This window comes from Pyxicephalus adspersus, chromosome 6 (genome assembly GCF_032062135.1).
Source record: "Pyxicephalus adspersus chromosome 6, UCB_Pads_2.0, whole genome shotgun sequence".
Lineage (NCBI taxonomy): Eukaryota > Metazoa > Chordata > Amphibia > Anura > Pyxicephalidae > Pyxicephalus > Pyxicephalus adspersus.
The window spans coordinates 872,366-893,436 of record NC_092863.1 but is presented as its reverse complement, the minus strand read 5'-3'; the positions used below and the strand labels follow the sequence as shown (position 1 = coordinate 893,436).

General features: G+C 44.2%; 1 protein-coding gene and 1 long non-coding RNA gene across 2 annotated transcripts in view; one reads left to right on the top strand and one right to left on the bottom strand.

The window, feature by feature from the left end:
* The window catches only part of LOC140332865 (uncharacterized), a 359,753-nt gene that overhangs the window by 262,980 nt on the left and 75,702 nt on the right, over window positions 1-21,071 (top strand). The gene's annotated exons all lie outside the window — the stretch shown is intronic.
* PRKCA (protein kinase C alpha) overlaps window positions 1-21,071 on the bottom strand; it is a 104,921-nt gene that overhangs the window by 9,355 nt on the left and 74,495 nt on the right. Inside the window, exons 4-13 of the mRNA XM_072414084.1 lie at window positions 18,744-18,900; window positions 18,090-18,224; window positions 17,910-18,003; window positions 9,976-10,110; window positions 9,214-9,387; window positions 8,939-9,030; window positions 7,205-7,267; window positions 5,853-5,991; window positions 1,598-1,678; window positions 870-977 (exon numbers count right to left, since the gene is read on the bottom strand). Of these exons, the coding sequence (XP_072270185.1) occupies window positions 870-977; window positions 1,598-1,678; window positions 5,853-5,991; window positions 7,205-7,267; window positions 8,939-9,030; window positions 9,214-9,387; window positions 9,976-10,110; window positions 17,910-18,003; window positions 18,090-18,224; window positions 18,744-18,900 (1,178 nt within the window). The remainder of the gene's footprint in view (window positions 1-869; window positions 978-1,597; window positions 1,679-5,852; window positions 5,992-7,204; window positions 7,268-8,938; window positions 9,031-9,213; window positions 9,388-9,975; window positions 10,111-17,909; window positions 18,004-18,089; window positions 18,225-18,743; window positions 18,901-21,071) is intronic.

Genomic DNA, 21,071 nt, shown 5'->3' with positions numbered 1-21,071 from the left:
CAGTGCCTCTTAATTAAGGAAAGGAATTGCCGAGCTTGTTGTGACATCTAATTAGGAGATGAGAACGAGGAGGGTTCAGGCTCAACACACCCCAATTGTACCTGTAACCCTTTCAATGCTGGAAGTTGGCACCCATTTGCATTAAACCTTTTCAGGGACAGAGGGGTTAATTCTGCACTGATGCATTTAATAGTTTCTATGGGAACACGGAGATGAAAGAGAAAGAATGTCCTGATCGCCAGTCACTGGATAATAAAGTCATTTAATACTGGGCTGAATCCTGGGTCTCTTGGAACACCAACCCCATTCATGTCCCTATGGGCCGTCCGGTCAGTGGCTGTAAAAGGAACCTTAACAAAGGATCTCTGTGCCCTTTCACCTTCTGGACCGCTTATCAATAGAGTTTTATCTTCTTACACTTTATCTATGCAGTCTTGTCACATAAATCTTATCTTGATAGGTCATAAGCCTTTTGCTATTGTGTTTTGACAGACTTAAGCTGCGTACACACTTCCAATTTTTGTCGTTGGAAAGGATCTTTCACGATCCTTTCCAACGACAAGGGAGTGCACGATGCATGAACGGTGCTGTACATACAGCACCGTTCATGCTCTATGGAGAGGGGAGGGGGAGAGCGACGCAGCGGCACCCTGCTGCGCGCTCTCCCCTTCCCTTTCATTAGGATCGGCTGTCGTCCATCGTCCGTGGATCCGGCAGGTCGGTCGTCCGGACGATGGACGACACCGACTGTACACACGGCAGATTTTCGCCCGATAATTGGCCGATGCCAATTATCGGGCGATAAAAATCTGACGTGTGTACATAGCTTTACATATGTATAACCAGGTAAAAATAAAATGACCTCTTACCCCCTTGCATATAGACACAGCCTCCTTAGACATGGATTTTGGGTAGGACACATTGTGCTCCATAATAGACTGGAAAAGCTCATCCTCATCTTCACCATCGAATGGCGGCTGCGACAATACAAGAGGTGCAGTTAGAGCATTATTGTACAGATTACATGTTTCAGAGCTGCTGGTACAGACATTAATAACAGACCTGGCAGGGAGATCGATAATACTTAGAGGGAAGGTGCCATAGAAATGTGAGGGCAGCAGGAAGTGTGCCAGGTAAATGATAGATCTTATACCCATACACACAAATCCTTTATACAAGTCCAGACAGGATAAATGCGTCATTTGGTTCTGTACAAAATCATTTTTAAACTCCTTTTCATGCTTCATTATTATTACCTAGCTTCATCCTCCACCTTTGGATGACCTAGGGCAATGTTGTAATAAATCCAGCACACTTCTATGTTCATATCAAGCTGAATACATGCAATGCAAGCAATCAGAATTATTATTTTATTATTCTGATAAATTGGTGGACTTTGCATTTCCTCATGAAAAGAGACCTGGAGAGCGGTGATTACTTGTGGAAATCAGTATTTAAACTCTCCTGTAACAAGGTAATTGTTCCTAGCAGTCTCTTATAATATAGTAACAGTCTTTGTTCAGATAAGACAATATCAGTAATATGTTATCTTTGCAGGATGAAGATTGAGGACATCCAGTGCATTTCGGGTGCTCACCTGTCCAGCCAGCATCTCATAGAGCAGGACCCCATAAGCCCACCAGTCTACAGACTTCCCATATGGCTGGTAAGCGATGATCTGAGGAGAGAAGAGGTAAAATGTTATACAAAGTCCGGGTGATGGAGATTATGTGTGCAGGGTATACTGTACATAGCAGAGTAGGGTGAAACTTCTGTGATATCATTTCACTGGTTGTCTGTAACAGGTAAATTCTTATAAATGCTAATAAATCCTAAACACCACATGAGACAATAGATTATTTTCATGTTAGGAGAAGTATATAAAGTTTCCAAGTATGGAGTTACTGGACAGGAAGTCATCCGTGTGCTGCAGAATATCTCAGCCATGATGACACTTCCACTTACTGATACTCATACATATGACTCCAAGTGTTAGAAATAGACTTTAATACAAACTAAACGACAATCAGAGTGTGTTGGCACTTTAGAAATGTTTTATACTTTTTTTAAAACAGCCTATAAAAAAACTCCTAGGACCTTCTACTTTGGTGGGTTGGGAGACTCCTGGGGACATAATACGGGGACAGGCTCATGTAATCCCTACCAGGAAGTGGCACAGGTACAAGGAAATGGTGCAGTGACCCCGTCCAAGGGCCTGAAAATAAAAGCAAGGCTGAGGCACATTGATGTTCTGCAGAGCTCTGCGGCCATATAGGTCACCCACCCATTCTCCGCAAAATCAAAAAAGCGCTGGCATAGAAGCAGATGAAAAGCACTTCCTCACCCCACAGGGAGATTGCAGTACTTCTCATCCTGAAAATATCTTTCTAGGCAGAAGGATTCATTAGGTGAGCAGAGAATCTGTGGGTCATAGAGAGGGGTAAGAGGAGCGAATTATTCTGCAAGGTGAGCTCTGCTCATTAAAGAACTATTGGCTCAGTTTTGTACTTAGAAACATGTTTATTTTACCTGTCTGGCTTATAAATAAGAATATTATTGCAGGTAAAGGAGAAATATATTTACATTGCACACACAGGGAACTCCAACCCAGACGTAAATGGGCCCATTAGATCCCAATTGAGTGTAATGATTACATGATGTCTACCAACACCTGATTAACTCCAGTAATAAATACAACTTAATACATTGTATGCCGGACAAAAGAGACGCAATGTATTCCCTGCTTAAGTCAGGCATAAAATCATCACTTACAAGCTAGAAGGGGTCACATTCAATGCAAATTCCTAAATAAGCCAAGGGGAACATAGATACCGCCAGAGGGGCTGCATATTACCCAAAACCACCGGTTGTCTAGATGAGACCCTTGCATAAAGTAGACCGCAGCGAATCCACTGCCCCTCCCTAAACAGACAAACGTGAAACATATGACATTTCCAAACCGAAGCCATCCATGGGGAGTCACGTGTGTCTGGAATATACTGCAATTTTCACAAAGGTCACAATGCCCCCCCAATGGCTGATCCTCAGACCAGGCAACAGGCTGTTACTTCCATTTCTCCTTCCTGTCCTGACCTCTCATTATAAATACCCGCACAAAGACCTGAGTCTGTGGATCTGAGCCGAGGTCCCCGCTGTGTAGCACGATATGCTGTAATGAAAGAAGATTCTTCCTTACACAATATAAAAGGTGAGAGCTGAGCCGTCACTTTAAGAGTCTGCTCCTGACCAGAAAATCCTGCTTTCCTGTGCTGCACGGCAGGGAACAAATATAACAAATAAGGGTTCAGGCATTCAGCATGTTGGCCCAACAGTTCAGGGAGAGCAGATATGTGCTAATTATCTCTGTCCCACGCTCACAGCTCTCTATGTAGTATTTTACCTGGCAAACAATGTCATTCCGTATGTGACATTGTCCTATACTATAATACCTTGGCTACTGATAAACAGTAATTCATATTCTGGGTGGGTTTCACCCTAGTGACAGGGTGAAAAAATGGGCCAATAACCCCGGGCAGAGTAATGTTATCCCAGTGTAAAGCAGGCAGACACAGCCCACATAGTGACAACTCTGCTCCGAATTCAGGAGCCCAGCATCATCGTTGTCACACCATCACAGAAATCTATAATTACATTACATGTTACAATCTGTCCATATAATCTTTTCACAACAAATCGAATAATATGTGGTTCTAGCACTTACATTGTATATAATCAGGCAGAACCATGTGCAATATTGTTGTTAGATTTACAGGAGATTGAACAATCAAACTGCAATGTATGTGGGGAGCTTACAACCCCAATTGTTCTATACTGATTGGTTGGCACATGGCATATCCGCCCTTTGACCTTTAGTCAGTACTAATCGTCTAATCTTTTCCTTGTTGTGGAAGTGGAGATGATTTGATGTATTATATGGCATCGGCCATATCGAAGGACCTCCAGAGTATTGCAGCGCATTGACTTTAAACGCTGCGCTTTCTTCCATCATTTGTGGAAAACGTTTGGTGCTGCAGAAAATGAATTTCTCCGGGGCCTTTGTCTGCCAGACACGTACTGGGAAATATTGCAGGATTACCATGGAGCCTCTGCCATGCACAATCTTCCTTTGTGTCCCCGCTTTTAGCTGTGATTGCTTCTCGTCTCCTCTGTGTAATATTTAATAAGAGCAGTACTTGTGGGCTCAGGTGCATTGTCGCCTCATCCGCCATGATTTGTCGACGTTATTTAGGCCGTCTGATACCACTGAAAGCATTAAAGCGGATTATTGCACCTCAAAGACCGGCTTGTGACCGTCAGTGCCCGCTGCTTTCCCGAGAGCGGCCAACAAAGTGTTCACTACGAGCTTATCGGAGAGGATTAACACCACAACGTAATTATCAGAGCCAACGTCCATTACAGAGAGATGTTTACATCATTAAATGGAAGACTGCATCATACAAATAACACAGCAAGCTCTACGCTAACGGGTCATTAATAAGATATTTTATATCAATCAGTGCTATAATAAGAGGAACGTTTCAGGAAACTGACAGATGTGCAGATTATGAAGGAAACAAAGGTGGTGATGTGATCTCCTCCCAATATACAATTTCCTGTCCAGTCTGATTACACATAACATGACAAATGTCTAATATAAAACCCTCACCTATGGGAACATCACCATTTATACAGCCGATACAAAAAGGGAAATGATACAATGAGCTGAAAGGAATCAACTCCCTGCCTCCTTATACCGGGCCTTCAACTCAAACCGCAGCTTTTCCACCCCTATACCTGGAAAGGTTGGAATATAATTCCAGGGTGATAATGACACGGTCCAAGAAGATTTCACCTGCTCGGTAATGGAAGAATGGTGACAACAGGGATAAGGTTATGTGATTTGGGGAGATGCAGTGACTAATGTGATTAATGAGAATCACAGTCTCCTGTATTGTAAACACGGCAAATCAATAAGAATAACAAAGTGTTGTCTTGTTAGAATATTATTATACAGAATTTATATATTTACCCAGCGCTTTACTAAGTCCATAGTCATGTCACCATGCTATGTATCCTAGAAGATCCGACATTAAGGACAATGGTGGAGAGGGGTCCAAATTAAAGGATTGGAGAGTAATATTCGCACAATGTTACTCTCTAATTGGCCAAGATTAGTAATAAGTGAATAAAGGAGGGGGGGACCCTATAGAGAGCAGAATCCTTTAGTTAAAAAAGCATTATCGGCAATGGAAAAAGAAAATGTAATGTGCAGCTCATCTCTAACTTCATTTGAACATTAATGAGAAGATTTGGATTGCTTTAATGTGATGGTAAGTGCTAGTCACAAATTAAAAGTCTGCAACAGAGGTGAAAAGTTTAATTCATTCAGTAAAATGTAAAACTTCTGTGTATAGAAAACACTGGCACGCACACCTAATAATTCCTTCTTACTGGAAAGATTTACAGAACAAGAACAATTCTTCCCATCCTCCACACGTCAGCATTGGAAAGTAATTAGATGGCAGCCGTATAACAAGCGTCTGTGAGGGAATTCCTCTCTATATTTATAGAATTCCCCCATCTCCAGAGACAAATGATGGTTCCTCCCCCACTAAAGGATCTATTATAGGTGACAGGGACAAATATGATTAATAGAGGAGCCATTCCTGAGGGATCAGACACAGTAAGAGGAAACAAGAAGGAACCGAACATGCAGCTCAGGTACAAGGATAGGAATCAGCTGAAATACAAAGTGGCCGTGGATTCTCCCAGACCTGAATGGTGATCTTGGGTATATATGGCTGCTCTACCCCCCCGGCACCAGAGCCCATACAAGCTGAAATGACCGTTACCTCAGGAGCGATGTAGTCTGGAGTTCCGCAGAAAGTTCGGGTTGTCACACCATCCACCATGTGTTCTTTACACATCCCGAAATCTGCAATCTTTATGTGACCTTCAGCGTCCAACATGACGTTATCTAACTTCAGATCTCTGTGGGGTGGAAGAGGCAATCAGTGCTTTTATACATTAATGCCGTTTGATGAACACAAGGTTTGTTAAAGCCCAACTCTAGACTGAAGAGATTTCTGTGTTTTAAATGAAGTTTTGTAGGGTTAGAATATCTGTGGGGTGTTTTTTGCATCTCGTGTGTACATTCATGCGACGTGATGCATTGTGTGTTTATAGGTCTAGGAAGTGAGGGTTCCTCTCCGCAGGAGAATGTTACTGCTGTCTGCACCTGCCTGTCCCAGAACGCAATTAACATGCGACTGATGATGAGGATATGATGGACAAGTACGAGTTGACATGGTCCATGTGGGACTGGTTTAAAGAATCACCCCAATTTAAGTCGCTCTGGCCATGAGACTAACAGAAAGGTTGGGCGTCGAAGAGAATGGTCCTAGCACTGTTCACCCTCAGATCTGGCGGGTACATGAACAATTGGCTAGTCCGTCATTCCCTATACCTAATCCTACACCCCCCCCCCGCTCCAAGGCTTCCCTATCTGTCCTCGTACTGTGGGCCATCAGTGCTTACCCCGTCATATCCTAGATAGTTAAAGAGAGCAATGATGAGGCTCTCGAGGTTTACTATTTACTGTCACTGTGCGAAAGATGTATGTTGGTAAGGTTTACTTGGATTTTCAGTTTTTACTACATTTTGCCACCTATTTTATAAGCCTTTTTCTATTTCCCCTGCTACCCCCTATGCTTTTCCCATACCCCTCCTAGAACCTTCCCTATAGTCACCCCCAGCCCCTATATGCAATAGTTTGTATATGAAAAATTGACACTTGTGTTATGATGTTCTTCTGTAACTATGGGTATTCCCTTTTTTTCTACGTGTCTTAAACTTCATAAAAACGATTGAAAGAAAAAAAAACATGCGACTGATATTCTAATCCTTCCCACTCAACACAAAACTAAAAAGTGTCTAAAAGTTCACAATCCCCTGGAATGATGCAGAACATATTAAATGAACACATATTCACTGTATTACACTTTCCTTTAGAATTGGAATTTACACAGCAGATTATTATGGTGCTACCTATTTTAAGCTTCTATTCGTGTCTCCTGTAACACCATTGTACTGTGTACACAATCTGCTGGTACCGCAGCTATCATATTATCATCGCTAGGAAAGATGAATATTGTCTGCTACAAAATAAACCTCTTCACCCCTCTTATGTAAGTGGCACACTTACCTGTATACAATACCTTTCTTGTGCAAGAAGAACAGACCCACTGATATCTCTGCCGCATAGAACCTGACAAAAAGAATAACGCGGCAATTATTTCCACATTCATTCAGATATGACTAGATCTCGTCTCTGTGCAAACATTGCAATCAAATATATTTCTGGGTGTGATAACACAACATATTGTACTCTCAGAATCCTTCAGAGACCGACACTCACACAATTATATTGGTTGTAGTCTCTGGGTACTTGCTGAACTTTTTTTTCCTGTATGAAGATTACCAATATATGTAATTAGGGAATAGGGGGCTGGGGGTCACTCAGGTACTCATTTGATTAGCTCACAGTAAGTTAAAGCAAACACTCGGGGAATAGAGGAAATGTTTTTGTTAGTTTGCACTGTAAAGGACAATATCGTTCCCTTCTTTTGGTATTATATATCTTGGGCAGTGCCATCTCCTAAAAGCAGCGGCGACTTTGTACTTTGCTCTCACTATCTGTACACATCAATTCAGAGGAAGTAAAGTGTCCAAGAACAAGCTCTAGGTGAAGTTTAATTAAACTGATTGGCTCTAATCATTAATCAGAAGCTGACATGACACCCGTATGGTGATCCGAGGTCTCGTGGCCTTGGTGTTCAGTCACCCGGTGATTAGCATGCACAGAAGACTGATGGGGGCAGGGTGGAAGGGTAAGTTGGCTGCGTTGGTTCACTGCGGCATCATCAATGGCCTAACATGGCGTTCAGCTTTATCTCAGGCGCTGTTTTTCAGCAGCATGTTATCTCCAGAATTTAGGAATAAAAAGAATCTCCTGTGTGAGTCATGAGCGTTTACCGCCATATTCCAGTCAGCATGAGGGAGGAACGTGTCCAGCCCACGGAAAATTAGAGAGATGGCAGAGGGCATCTGTGCGGCGGCCTGGTAAGATAACGTATGGAGAGACGTGCCTGGCAGACGATGAATATACTTGTCTCTAATGTTGTTTGTGACATTCCCTGCACACTGCACATTAGACTCAATGACGGCTTCAATTCCAAGCAAGAATCCAAATCATGACGCATTTATCATGGTGTACAGGAGAAACACACGGACGTCATGGTATTAGCGCTGTATGAAGTCAGTGTGCCCAATTGTTTATTTGTAAGACATACAAGTCTGCCACAATAACTGCTATGGATAGACAAAGGGTTAAAATCTTATACTATCCATACATATCCGTCTCTGTCCTAATGGGGAGATTTCTTTTCTTACCAGAATGATCTGTAGCAGGTAAGATGGCCACCCCTTGGTCGGTGGGTGCAGGACCAGGTATATGAATATTATCTCTGTGATATTGGGAGTTTACCATAACAGCTGTGCACCCATCATCAGGCCATAGGAAGGGCAGCTCCAGCAGAATATTGCACTGACAAGGGAGGTCTCCCTGCTATTTATTATAACAAAAGAAACCGGAACAGGTTCCACTACAGGATAAGAACAAACCCTCCAGAGACCAAGAGGTTATTCCCTCAAAGACAAGTACAAAAACCCCGAAAGGAAGAAGCAAACCTCTTTGTAAGACAGGAACAGATCTCCCTAGAAAGAGAAACCCCCCCCAAAAGACAGAACAGGTCTCCATATAAAGTAGGAACAGATCTCCATGCAGGGTAATAACATATACCCCCATACACCCAACAAGGCAGGAATAGACTCCCCTGGACAACACTGAGAATCCCGGCTCATAAAAGGAATCACTTACACTGCTTGGGGCTCTTTAAACTTCCCCACTTGCTGGATGTGGTACATGAGGTCTCCTCCATTCACGTACTCCATCACAAAGTACAGACGGTCCTGGAAATGAAGAATATTTCATGGTTACTCTTTCCTGTCTTCCTCTATTCAGCTTATTATAAGGCAAATCTGATCATTTACTGAATGGAAGAAATAAAAGAAAGCTGGAAGCACTTTATGGTCACCACCAAACACGGCAATGTCAGTGCAGCGTACTTTCCCCGTCTGTCCCCGGGGTCTTACCACGGTCTGAAAGCAGGAGTGTAGCTGTGTCAGGAAGGGGGGTTTTTCCGACAGAGCTAGCACTCTCTTCTCCACCATGGTACATTCTACGTCATCATCCTGGATCACCACATCCTTCTTCAGAATTTTAATAGCGTAGAGTTCATCGCTGCCTTTCCTCTCCGCCAACATTACCTGAAATGCAGAAGGTGCAAAGAACATAAAAATGACCCCTATAGGATGATATGAGACATATTGGGGACCCAGAGAGGAGAATGATCCTGACAGCCAGAACACAGCAGCCCAACCAACCCAAAACAGCACAGCCTTGGAGGGCCCGGACATTGCCCGAGTCACAAACAATTGTAGGTGTTATATAGTCACACTGGGGTATTACACACACTGGGGTACATATAAATACAGCTCAGTGTGGTTTTCCTTCTCTGCCATTCTACATCTGGTCACCGATTGGTCAATTAGTAATAAACCCTTCCTATGACTGGTATACATTTTGGGCTATAAAACACCTCCAACCTGTGACAAGAAAATGAGAATCTTCTGTAGTCCTATCTTACAACACTATTCCATGGATACAGAGCACTGAGTGAATGTTGTCACCCTAAGACAGAAACTGTTACTGGCAGGATCACCAGATGATAATGGGAAATAATAAAATGAAAATGCAGCCAGCTGTCTCAGAAGTGGGGGGATGCCAGGAATTAGACATTTAGGTACACTTTAACCTTCCTATTGTATCTTGCGGCTGTCCTGCTGTCCTCATACCTTTCCAAAGCTGCCCTTCCCTAGCACCATCACGAAGATAAAGTCTGTCAGTTTGACGTTGTCGATGTTGTTGTACGGTTTCCGGTCCTCTATTGGGCTGATGACTTTGTTGCCAGCTGGGCCCAGTTTGGCTTTCTGTAACAGAGAATCCGGCAATAAGTTATAGATTACATATTGGTGCAAATCCCCCAAATGTCACTGCAATGGTCACATCACTCCCAAAATGCCCCCCACTACAAACTGCGCAGCGTACATCTGTGATTAATACAGGAAAGCAATTAGTGCCAAAGGCGCCTCTAGATATTATTATTCCTCCATGGGTTTAGTTGTCTGATGTACAATCCATGCACAGTGACCCGTAACATGCATTTTAGTCATTCAGCTGTGTTCCAGCCCGACCGTAATCTCCGTTACCTCGCCATTCATCTGTGCAATCATCTCTGATAGACAGACAGGGCGTCTGTATATACCAGAATTATTTATCTGCAATTATATATTCCTGGAAGTCACATTTACCGAGACGCTAAATCAGAGAGGGCGACAATTTCCACACATTAGATGCAATTATTATTCTGGTATAATATAATATAATTGGCTTTGGATGCAAACTTGTCATTTCCTGCATTGTGGGTAAAGGAATTCCCGCTGTTGGGTTATTACAGACTGAAGAATAAAGATCATGGTATGGCCCTATAGATATAAATCCCATTTATTTCATGATCCAACCAGGACAGGAGGCCATTGCTGACTTATCAGTGGAGGTGCAGCTTCTGAGCGTCTCAGTGTTTGGAAAGTCACATAAAGAGACTCTACATTTCCCCAGAATGATGAGGTGCGGAATGGAACCCCAAGCATCTATCTGTAGGCTCCATTGTAGTAGATTATAGTGGGGTGCACAATACCCTATGTAATGTTGTACTTGTCCCGGCCCCGGCACAGGCTTTAGAAGTATCTCCTCTGTCCCATGTTCCTTGCTGCCACGGGAGAATTCTAAACCAAGAGTGGAATGTTCTTGTCTATGACACTGAGCCAATTCTTACCAACAGATACTTCTGGAGCTTGTAATGTAACAAGATCGGTGCTAGTGACTATACGAAACAGAGGATTATACAGCCTTACAATATCTCTCTGTACTTTATGGAAAATTCCCGTGCCGTGGCATCTTTACATATTGCAGCAACAGGGTCAAAACGCTGCTGCATTGCTATGGAAATCTCTCGTTATCTTAGAAAAATAGGTTATAAGGGAATGCGGCTGAGCTTGTCGCTGGTCTACCGGTTACTTAATTGTGAATTTTGCCCCTGGGAGCCTTGTAAGTAGAGACAAGTAATAACTGCGTACCTGTTAATTACATAAAAGGTGCTCCCCCTCCATCTGTGGAGATGAGCGCTGGAATTAATACTCAACATCATGATACAGAACAAGGGAAGACAAGATTTATCCCTGTGCCTGGGGTAGCTGGATATTGCCGGGATTCATCACCCCGTGCCGGTATTATTGACTGACAGAGACATTGTTCCCCCCTCCCCAGGGTCACTCTATACATTAATATATTACATTACTATTTGCTGGGCTATTGCTGAGCCACCTCTCCCAAACTTACCAGACAAAAATTGCATATGGGGGAAGATATGCAATACACACTGTGCATCCGATGTGCAGAAGTATCAGACATTACACAGAAAGCAATGCCTGACGTTGTCATGTTTGTGATGTGTTTGTTCATTGGACTGCAGCAAACATAGATCGGTGTCACAATGGCAGCAATGCAGTACAATGTAAACACATCTGTTATAGTGTGAATGTAGTGTGAATGTAGCCAGAGTATGGCCATGCTGCATGTTAGTGAGGCATTGCTTATTGCTCCCACATTATAACACAAGCTCCGATGCTCACTGCCCCGGGCCGGAGGGCAAGCTGCAGTTTGAATTCTGTTGTCAGTGTGGTGCATGCCGGAATTAGACCGTCCGTGGCAGCTCCAGAGAAGTCACAGCACAATAAGCATCCGAGAGCTGACCAGAAATGTGTTACAGTAAATCATGCAATCCAGCTTACTTCCTGCCGAATGGACGCACCTTATCTTGGGTCGGCCTTTTGCCCTGCAATCATAGGGAGACCATCTTGATTTCTGATTGGGATAACTATTCAGCCTTACCTGTGTGTGGAGAGCGAGCCTTCCGTGAGATTTCACGCTGGTTTAGGGCCCATTCACAGTTTGACCCCATTATGTATAACTTGCGGTTTAAACTCCACCAATGACCGCAATGAAACCCTTAGACCAACCCGCCATGTTTATCAAACATAAGAGCATTAGGAACATTTATCAGCGAGCTGGGAAAATCTGACATCTCCAAGCACTGTAAATGAGAATTTCCAGCAATAAAATGAAATTATCAGTCGTGTATTGGCAGGTTGATAGTCAGCTCTTGTGGTATCTCTAATAAAACATCAGTCGGTCAGAGATCGGTTATCCGATGATTTCTATCCTCAGTTTCTTATACTGCCGGTCTCTATAGTAACAGTGGAAGTTATCAAACAGTCCACCGGTAGACATGGAACCCCCCCAGGGGAAGGTCATTGTCCCCTCATTCCCACTGCAAATCATCAGCTATAGCAACAAAACTCTGCAAGGTTATTAGGAACCAAGGGCCGGGGACAACCATTGTAATAAAAAATAGGACCGGAGTGCTGGGGGGATTACAACTTAGCTGGCTTTGTATATTGCTGTGAAATTGCAGCTTTATCCAGACTTTTATGTCATAGAAGAGGCAACACGTTTCAGGGTTTTGTTCCTTCATCAGGAAGTTTAGTTACAGTGTACACCGGACAGATAAAAATGAAATTATTCTGAGGGGTAATTGGTAAGATCGTTCCACAGGCCGCTTCATCAGTCCAGTATAAAACCACAAAAACATATTGGAGATAAAAGTGTGAATAAAGCTGAATGTGGACTTTATTCACTCTGATCCCCAGGTCTGACGGAGAATACCGCCTGCTATATCGGGTTCCAGCACCACACATTTTCCTTTACAATCTATAGGTTTAGTATTGTGTTTATGGCCTTTGTTAGGGAGACGTTTCCCCACTTCCTGTCCTAGTCACATCCATACAATAGAAATGTCAGTGGTACAACAAGTCAAAGTAAGAAGTTATATATCGTCAGAAGCTCCACCAGGTCCCACGTCACACCGTATTTTTATCTCCGCTCCAGTGAACAGACTTATTCCTGTCCTGGCAGGAAGTGGGGGAAATCCCCCTGACACCAGTACAAGTTACCTAAAACCATGCCTGCTCCATACATATTGCCACACATGTCTGGAGCTGGGCATCACAAGTATTTCTATTACCTCTAATAGGGTTTGTAAAGAGAAATGTGGGAGGTGAAGGGATCAGCATGGAAAGGTTTTAGGAATCTCATTGCCATTTATAGGTTATAATTAAATCCTAACATTTGTGCAGACAGATTTACTAATTCCCAGGCTTCCTACCCAGTAATGCTGCATTGGGTAAATCTATTGCAGATTGTCCAAATGCTGTCTGACTTATCTCAGCAAACATTCAACATGTATGCCCCTTTACCCCAAGACTTTTTGGATGCTGCCCCCGTGATCTTACTGGGGGTCTCTAAGTTTACAATATGGAAGAACATGGGGGAAATCCCGCTCGGGATATAGATTTGTTACTGCAGTGATTGATGCCCATCGTCCAATAATAACCCATAATCCATAAACCTGGACTCTGCTGCCACCTTGTGGACAAACATCATTATAGTAAATACAGCTTTACATTGACTGCACATTTGTCTTCCTTGTCTGGGGTTGGTGGGGAAATAACAAATATCACAACCAGGAGAATTTCAGGAGCTCAGACAGGCCATCCAACACATATACAGAAAATGTATAGAGTTTGCTGGATGCTAAAGTGTTAAACCCCACCAGTTTCCATTATGCAGAGCTACCACCATCCCTCTCCTTGTGTCTGTACACCTGCTCTGTATAATAAGAGGAGTTCCAAATATTGTAAACCTATATATGTGCCAATTTTAGGGGTTCCCTTTATCCTTGTGTCGAGTTTTGGTGTCTTTACACCCGCTGTGCCCATTATTAGAGTTTTCTCTATCCTTGGGTTCTCAGGGCTGTTACTTCCAAATGCTTTGCATTGTGTACAACATGAGTAAATGACCCCGGATCCCTCCCAGTAACAGACATCCAGCACCCCATACAGACACAACATGAAGGTAAGGAAAGGGTTAAACATTTGCTACATGAGAGGTGACATCCAGCAAGCCAGGCCATGCAGATCGGAGGTGTCACTCTCCTAACCCGGTGCCCCCAGACGTCCCTGTGAGAGTAAAACGCTGCACGGCATGCTATAGGAAGGATCATATATACTCCGCACAGCACATTCACACACATACAACACGGGAGAGTGAATATGTCAGTGGTATGTATCAGCTCCATACATGACTGGAGGACGGTGTGGGATCCTTCACTGGAAAACAAAGCTATTTTGTCTGCATGTCATTCCTAAAAAGACAAACTAGACCAAACACACGAGGCGGATTCTATGGTTGGGAATAAATGAGTGAAAGTTATCATGATAATTTATTATAAGAGAAATGAAAGAATGCGGGGGGATGGGACTCAGCCATGATTATCTGGCAACCCATAACACGGGACTGCGGGGGCAAAGAAAGAGGGGCAAACTTCCAGCAAGAAAACCCCACAGAGGGGCTAAGCCTTCCCTAGATAATACGGACATTACATACTCCATAGACAGAGAGGAGGAATAATACAATAATACATCACCCCAATCGTGTGACCAACCCCCTCCCATCCCCATTCAGGCCATGATGGGGCCCGTCCTCTGTTACCCCCTAGGACATAGACGCTGTATATGGGGGGATGGGTGACGCTGCCTCCTGAATCCCGGGGTCATGAACCTTTGCTGATATTAAAAGATAAAGAGCGCAATAAACACAGACAACACAGGAACACAAAGTGTGACAAATGGATTGGGGGAGAAAAGGCCAGAGAGGGGCTACCTGCAGGAATATGTTTTATATGACAGCCCTGCAAGAGAGGAAAACTGACAGGTTAGTCAGGGACAGAGCACGTCACACACATAATGCCCGGAACCCCACAGTGCCCCCAATAATACCCGGAACCCCGCAGTGCCCCCAATAATGCCCGGAACCCCGCAGTGCCCCCAATAATGCCCGGAACCCCCACCCACCTACCCCATACACAGCCTTCCCACCTACCTACCCCATACACAGCCTGCCCACCTACCTACCCCATACACAGCCTTGCGGAGGGCTATGGAGAGGCTGTGTATGGGGTAGGTGGGAAGGCAGTGTATGGGGTAGGTAGGTGGGTAAGCTCTTCAGGTCAGGGTCCTCTCCTCCTCCTGTGTCACTGTCTGTCTGGTATTTGTAACCCCTATTTAATGCAAACACTAAAAACCCCTAAAAACATGCAAACAAAAATCAAACACAACAGTGGCATTGCTGGAGCGGAGTGTGTTAGTGAATAAAGGATGAGCCCTGACCTACGCTGCAACCATATTGGAGGAATTTATCATTGGGGAGTCCAGCCTGCTGGTATATAAACTCCGCCCACTGTCCCGCCCCCGAGGGACTGATGGCACATATCCTGACCTTCTCTGCCCTGCTGTATGACCGCCTACAAACATTTAGCCACTCCCACTGCAACCTGATGTCAGCGGGTTTGTAGCGGATAAATAGAAAGATGATACATTAATACTACAAAGGTGAGAGGTCCGATGTTCTGGGGGAGAAAGGAGCCGTTCTAAGGTATAGACCCACAGACCATCCATTCTATAATAACCATGCCAGGCTGACTATAATAACAATTGGCAGGGTTGTGATTGGAGGCTCAGAATTCTGGAGAGGTTTCATCGCCCCCTTGTGGCTGTCTGCATTAATGAATCTTTACACAACTTTCTATAGCAGCAGATTGAAGACCATGAACAATCATCCTGTATAATAAGACGAGCTTATTAAATGCCTGGTACTGCACACTGAGCAATATCTTTACACAACCATAGATATATTCCACCCTGTGTGCACCGACATGGTCTCGAACTCCTCAGGATCCTGGAGCTACTGACCCCACCTGATGTTTCACCCAGAGAGGTCACATGATTACATAGGCCAATGTATATTCACTCGCAATACTACAATAACACAAACATTACAAACACAATCTGATCCCCTCCAGTCTGTCTGTGTCCGATACAATTGGTAGAAATAAACATTTCATGATTTGTTGTGCAGAATGTGTGGGGAAGTATAGAGATACAATGGTGGAACGTTCAATGAGAATCAACGTTGCTGGAAATCTGTGAGATTTGATTTAATTACCTAAATTTAGGAAAGATTGTTCTAAGGAAGAGCTTCCCAGACCAGCATGGATAAGCCACAAGCCTGGCCAATACGGTCTTACATGTGCGGGGATCCTCCTGCTAGACAGACACCTATTCACGCTGATTGTCTGTAATAACAGCCACAACAATCAGCAGGACACAATTCTGTGATTTGACGTATTGCAACGATTGAAATCAGCAGTGGAAAAGCTTATTCAATCTCTTTCCCATCACCATTTCCAACTTTCTCTGCTCCAGGGAACAGATGATGATTGCTTAGGATTGTTTAATATTCTGCAATTGTTTTCATCAGGAGGGTTATGGGGACATCTGGTGGTCAATATTGGGTACAACATTCACACAAAACACACCTTCATATACATTGGACCTGAATAATTAAAGCTCCCCAAGGCTGTAGAGCAGAGGTCTGCAAACTTTTTCGGCCACTAGGCCATTTATAGGGTGGGCAGGAGCACACCAGGCCAGACTTCCTGGATCCTGCCCTAGTGGCTTCGCCCCCTGAAAGGAAATCCCTCTCCCTTGTATGCATTGCGGAGGAGAGGGATTTCCCGCCAGGGGGCATTCCCTATTTACGGTGGCGGCGGAAGTGTTAATGTTGGCTGTGGTATATAATGAAGGGAGCCACAGCAAGAGGAGGCTCAAGAGCCGCATGTGGATCCAGAGCTCCGGCAGTTTGTTCTGGCCCAATCCCCAGCCGGCAACCCACAGCTTAAGAGCCGGCCAGCATTAACCCGAATCGGCCAGGGGGGGTTAGGCCGGAACACATTACCGGCTAGGCCATATCTGGCCTAAAGCCTGGAGTTTGCCAACATCTGCTGTAGAGGATAAACTTTCATCAGTGAAGCTGAGTGATCCAGCAATCCTGGAATGGATCTGGCCGAGAATTCAAAACATTTGCTAACAAATAGCTCATATCTTTTAGGTAATCCATTCCAGGTTTTCTGGATCACCCAGGTTCACTGATGAAAGTGTATTCTCTCCAGCCTTGGAGAGCTTTAACAATGCAGGGCCAATGATTGTGACCCAATCTACTGACAATGAAGAGATTACACAGCAAGGATGACAAGTCTCTATGTAATCTGATCAATAGAAGTATTTCATTATTATGTATACCAGCACTTTGTCTTCCGATAACAGCGATGAATCAATGATTTATTGGTGGGATGTCATGACACCCAACATGGCCTATTGAGTCAGGAAAGTGAATCCCTTGGAGGATCAGGTAATAATGGATCCCACCAGATCATCTCCCATAATAAATCTTCCCTCTATGTCTAGTCATGTGTGCCGACCTTAGTCACCCCGAGCTGTAATAATACATACAGAGAGTGTACATTGTACAACATGACAGCTTATGTGTGAGATACAACACCAAGGTATATCTGCTGGTATGTAGCCCCAGAGCTGACAATGTCCTTTATGGTTGGAGAAAGTATAAATTTACATGAAAGTGTCATTCAGATGATAAATAAGAGAAATATATAAATAAAATGCAATCTCTGGTGAGCACCGCAGCGCCATCCTACCTCAAACTTCTGCCGCAGTTCCAGGTTCCCGTCTTCGGCCTCAGGGATGGGCACATTGTAATACTCGCCCTCCTCCTGGTTCAGCAGTTTGTACCTGAGCGGAGTGACATGTTCCAGGAATGTTATATATAAATCACATGTGGAAATCTAACAGATCCTGAAATCTTTCTATATACTCACCAGCCACAGGCCGGCATTTTCATGAGTTCTGACACTCCGAATGAGAAGGAGCCCATGAAATCATTCCTGGTAGTCCGGTCCCAGTCCCAGATCTCAATGGAGAGGCGCCGGTCCTTATCGGATGGTTTGAGTTTGCTGGAAGGCAGAGGGGAAGGTGAGGAGCCATATTACTAATACGTGGAGCTCGAGGTGGGACATTTTCTGATAAATATCTGCATTTCATTCCTGCGGAGCACTTCTGTCAATCATGGAATATGAGAGAGTCCTCTGGGGTTCCTCTACAATATATCTATTCCCTGGCAGTCTCATGCCCACTTCATGCTGATCCTCACTCTGCTAATCCCATCTAATTACCTCATATTCCCAATTCTCAGGGGTTGTGCACTCTCCTCCATTATCACCTGCCCCAACTCCAAAAAATAGGAATGTTTGGTGACTATAGGAAGCACAGACAGTTCTTACTGCAGATAATCCTGGAAGCATGGCCCATTGTGAGTCAGTGTATGTAATGTATCACCATATTTACCATTTCCCAAATCTCCAAGATTCCTCCTATCCCCCTCTTTACTCCATTCCTGCCCTGAATGCTCCCTGAATGCTCCAATCACATCCCCCGGCCACCTCTAACCCAACATAATAATGACAAGTACATACAAGGTAAAGGACTCGTTCCAGTGTGGGTTCAGTGTAGAGCGGATGGTTTTGGTTTTCTGTTTGCTTTCATTCTTGGGGTCGGGGATTAACTTTAGTTTGACGTAGGGGTCCGACAGTCCATTGGGGTCCATAGGAATCAGGTTCTTGGCTTCACGGACTGCAAAATGATAAAACAACAGAAGCAATGAGTGGAGAAGACAATGTCAGTGTGACAGATATACACACATCAGCTACAAATTCATTATTTTGTCTTCCTGGCAGGAAAGAGTTCCTACGGCAGCTGCATGGATCAATAAGCAGCAGGCTGGGCCGGAGAGTCAGATTATTACCCCGTCACCCATTTCCCTTATAAGTCTGTGATTATATAATAAATATGTTACACACAGCTAAGATTCATCCTAACAGCAATGTCAGTGACACCAGCCTGCACCCGATAATCAATGCAAATTATCAAACAAAAGCTTAATAAAGTAAATGCTGGGGGTGCCTTGGGTCAGAGGTCAGGGCTACATTAAACATTTTATACATTGTTACCTGTGAAACATTGCTTTGCTAATCGTTTGGTAATTTCATTGGTAAATATTTTAAATTTACCACGCCATGGCTGCAAAGATAAAGGATTGTACTAATGAGGGGAATAAACACGGAGGAGCCCGGACTTATTATGGTGCCACATTCACCCCCCACACCTTTCATCCCACACAATGAACACAAAAACAAATGCATGATGGAGATTTTTCTTTTATTAGAATCACTGCTGGAAATGTTTTATTAAACAGGATGCAATCAGGATATTAGACCGGGGATTATGATGTGAAATCAGATAATAACGAGATATTTCATCCACAGATTATTCATCACATGGCCTTCTGTCATTGCTGGGGTGCCTTGGCATACAGGTAACGCCACGTTTTGTGGGTGACATCTAGAAGAGAATTGGATGCACTGGACTGGCCATGTCACAACCGGCATACAAACACAATGCCACGAGGAGCGTGAGATTACCCGGCATTGCCCAGGTATTTATTTATTCCAATCTTATACCATGCAGGAAAAGGAATCAGATAAAGCTATAGTGTTAAGCAAAAGGCACACTGTCACTGAGCAATACATACATGCAAATATAGCTCTGACAAATACCACAGTGCTGTACAAATATCAGCGGGGCACTCACATGAGTCTGAGTCATATGTATAGCAAGTTTGGTTGAAATGTGTTTCCGAGTGATGACATTCACACACACATTCAATGATAGCTCTGACATATAGCACAGCGCTGTACAAAGAAGACGGGTGCAGTCACATGAGTCTCAGTCCAGCATGTTTGGTTGAAATGTCTCCATGAGTTTTCCAATGACGGTGGAACAGGAACACACACACACACAATTTTATATAGAGAGATTTTAGGATTTTGGCAGCAATGTCTGTGATTGGTTTATATGGGGAAACCGGAGGAAAGAAATCGGAGTATTGTGGTCCCTTTCTCTCAGCCCCTGTGTACATGAGGGGGAAACCCTGTACAGGATACAGCCCCAATCCCCCCATACTGGATAGAGCACATACACAAGGAGAGATCCGGCGCTGACAGATCCATAATGCTTCCTGTCCATGTTCCCAGCCGCCAACGTTTCAGGACAGGGATTCTGCGATGTGTGTACGTCAATGGCTGAGAGGGAATGTGAGGGCAGAGGGACACACAACTCATATATGGAAGGCCAGGAAGACCCCAAGGAGATCCCAACACTGGCCAGGGACCGCACACCCCAAACTCTTTATGTGTCATGGCCGACAAACTTCACAGACTTACTGGAAGGTTCATATGATGAGAAATCAGGAAAAGTCTGGAGGGGGTGAAGATGGTCACATGACCGGCCAAATACCCAGGAGTCATGGTGCGGATGCCCCGAATTACCCCGCAGCTCCACCGACAACCCATCACACGCCAACTTCTAACTCATCTCAGCAGCCGTGACACCCGCTCCTCCGGCCCAACGCCCAATTCTACATCTCATTTCACAGCAATTAATTCTACGCTGCAACCAGGAGACACAGAATTACAAGCAATTACCAGGCAGCGACCCGACCTGTCACAGCACATTAATGGCACAACATTGAGGGACTGCTCAGTACAACTTCCCGCATCCAACTTCACAGCAACTCAGATTACCCAGCCAGGACAAGAACAGATACCGAGAATTACACCCGAGGTACAGGACAAGAGAAGTGCTACTGTGCAGAGTCCATACATACAGAATGAGAACAGATACCGAGAATTACACCCGGGGTACAGGACTAGAGAAGTGGTACTGTGCAGAGTCCATACATACAG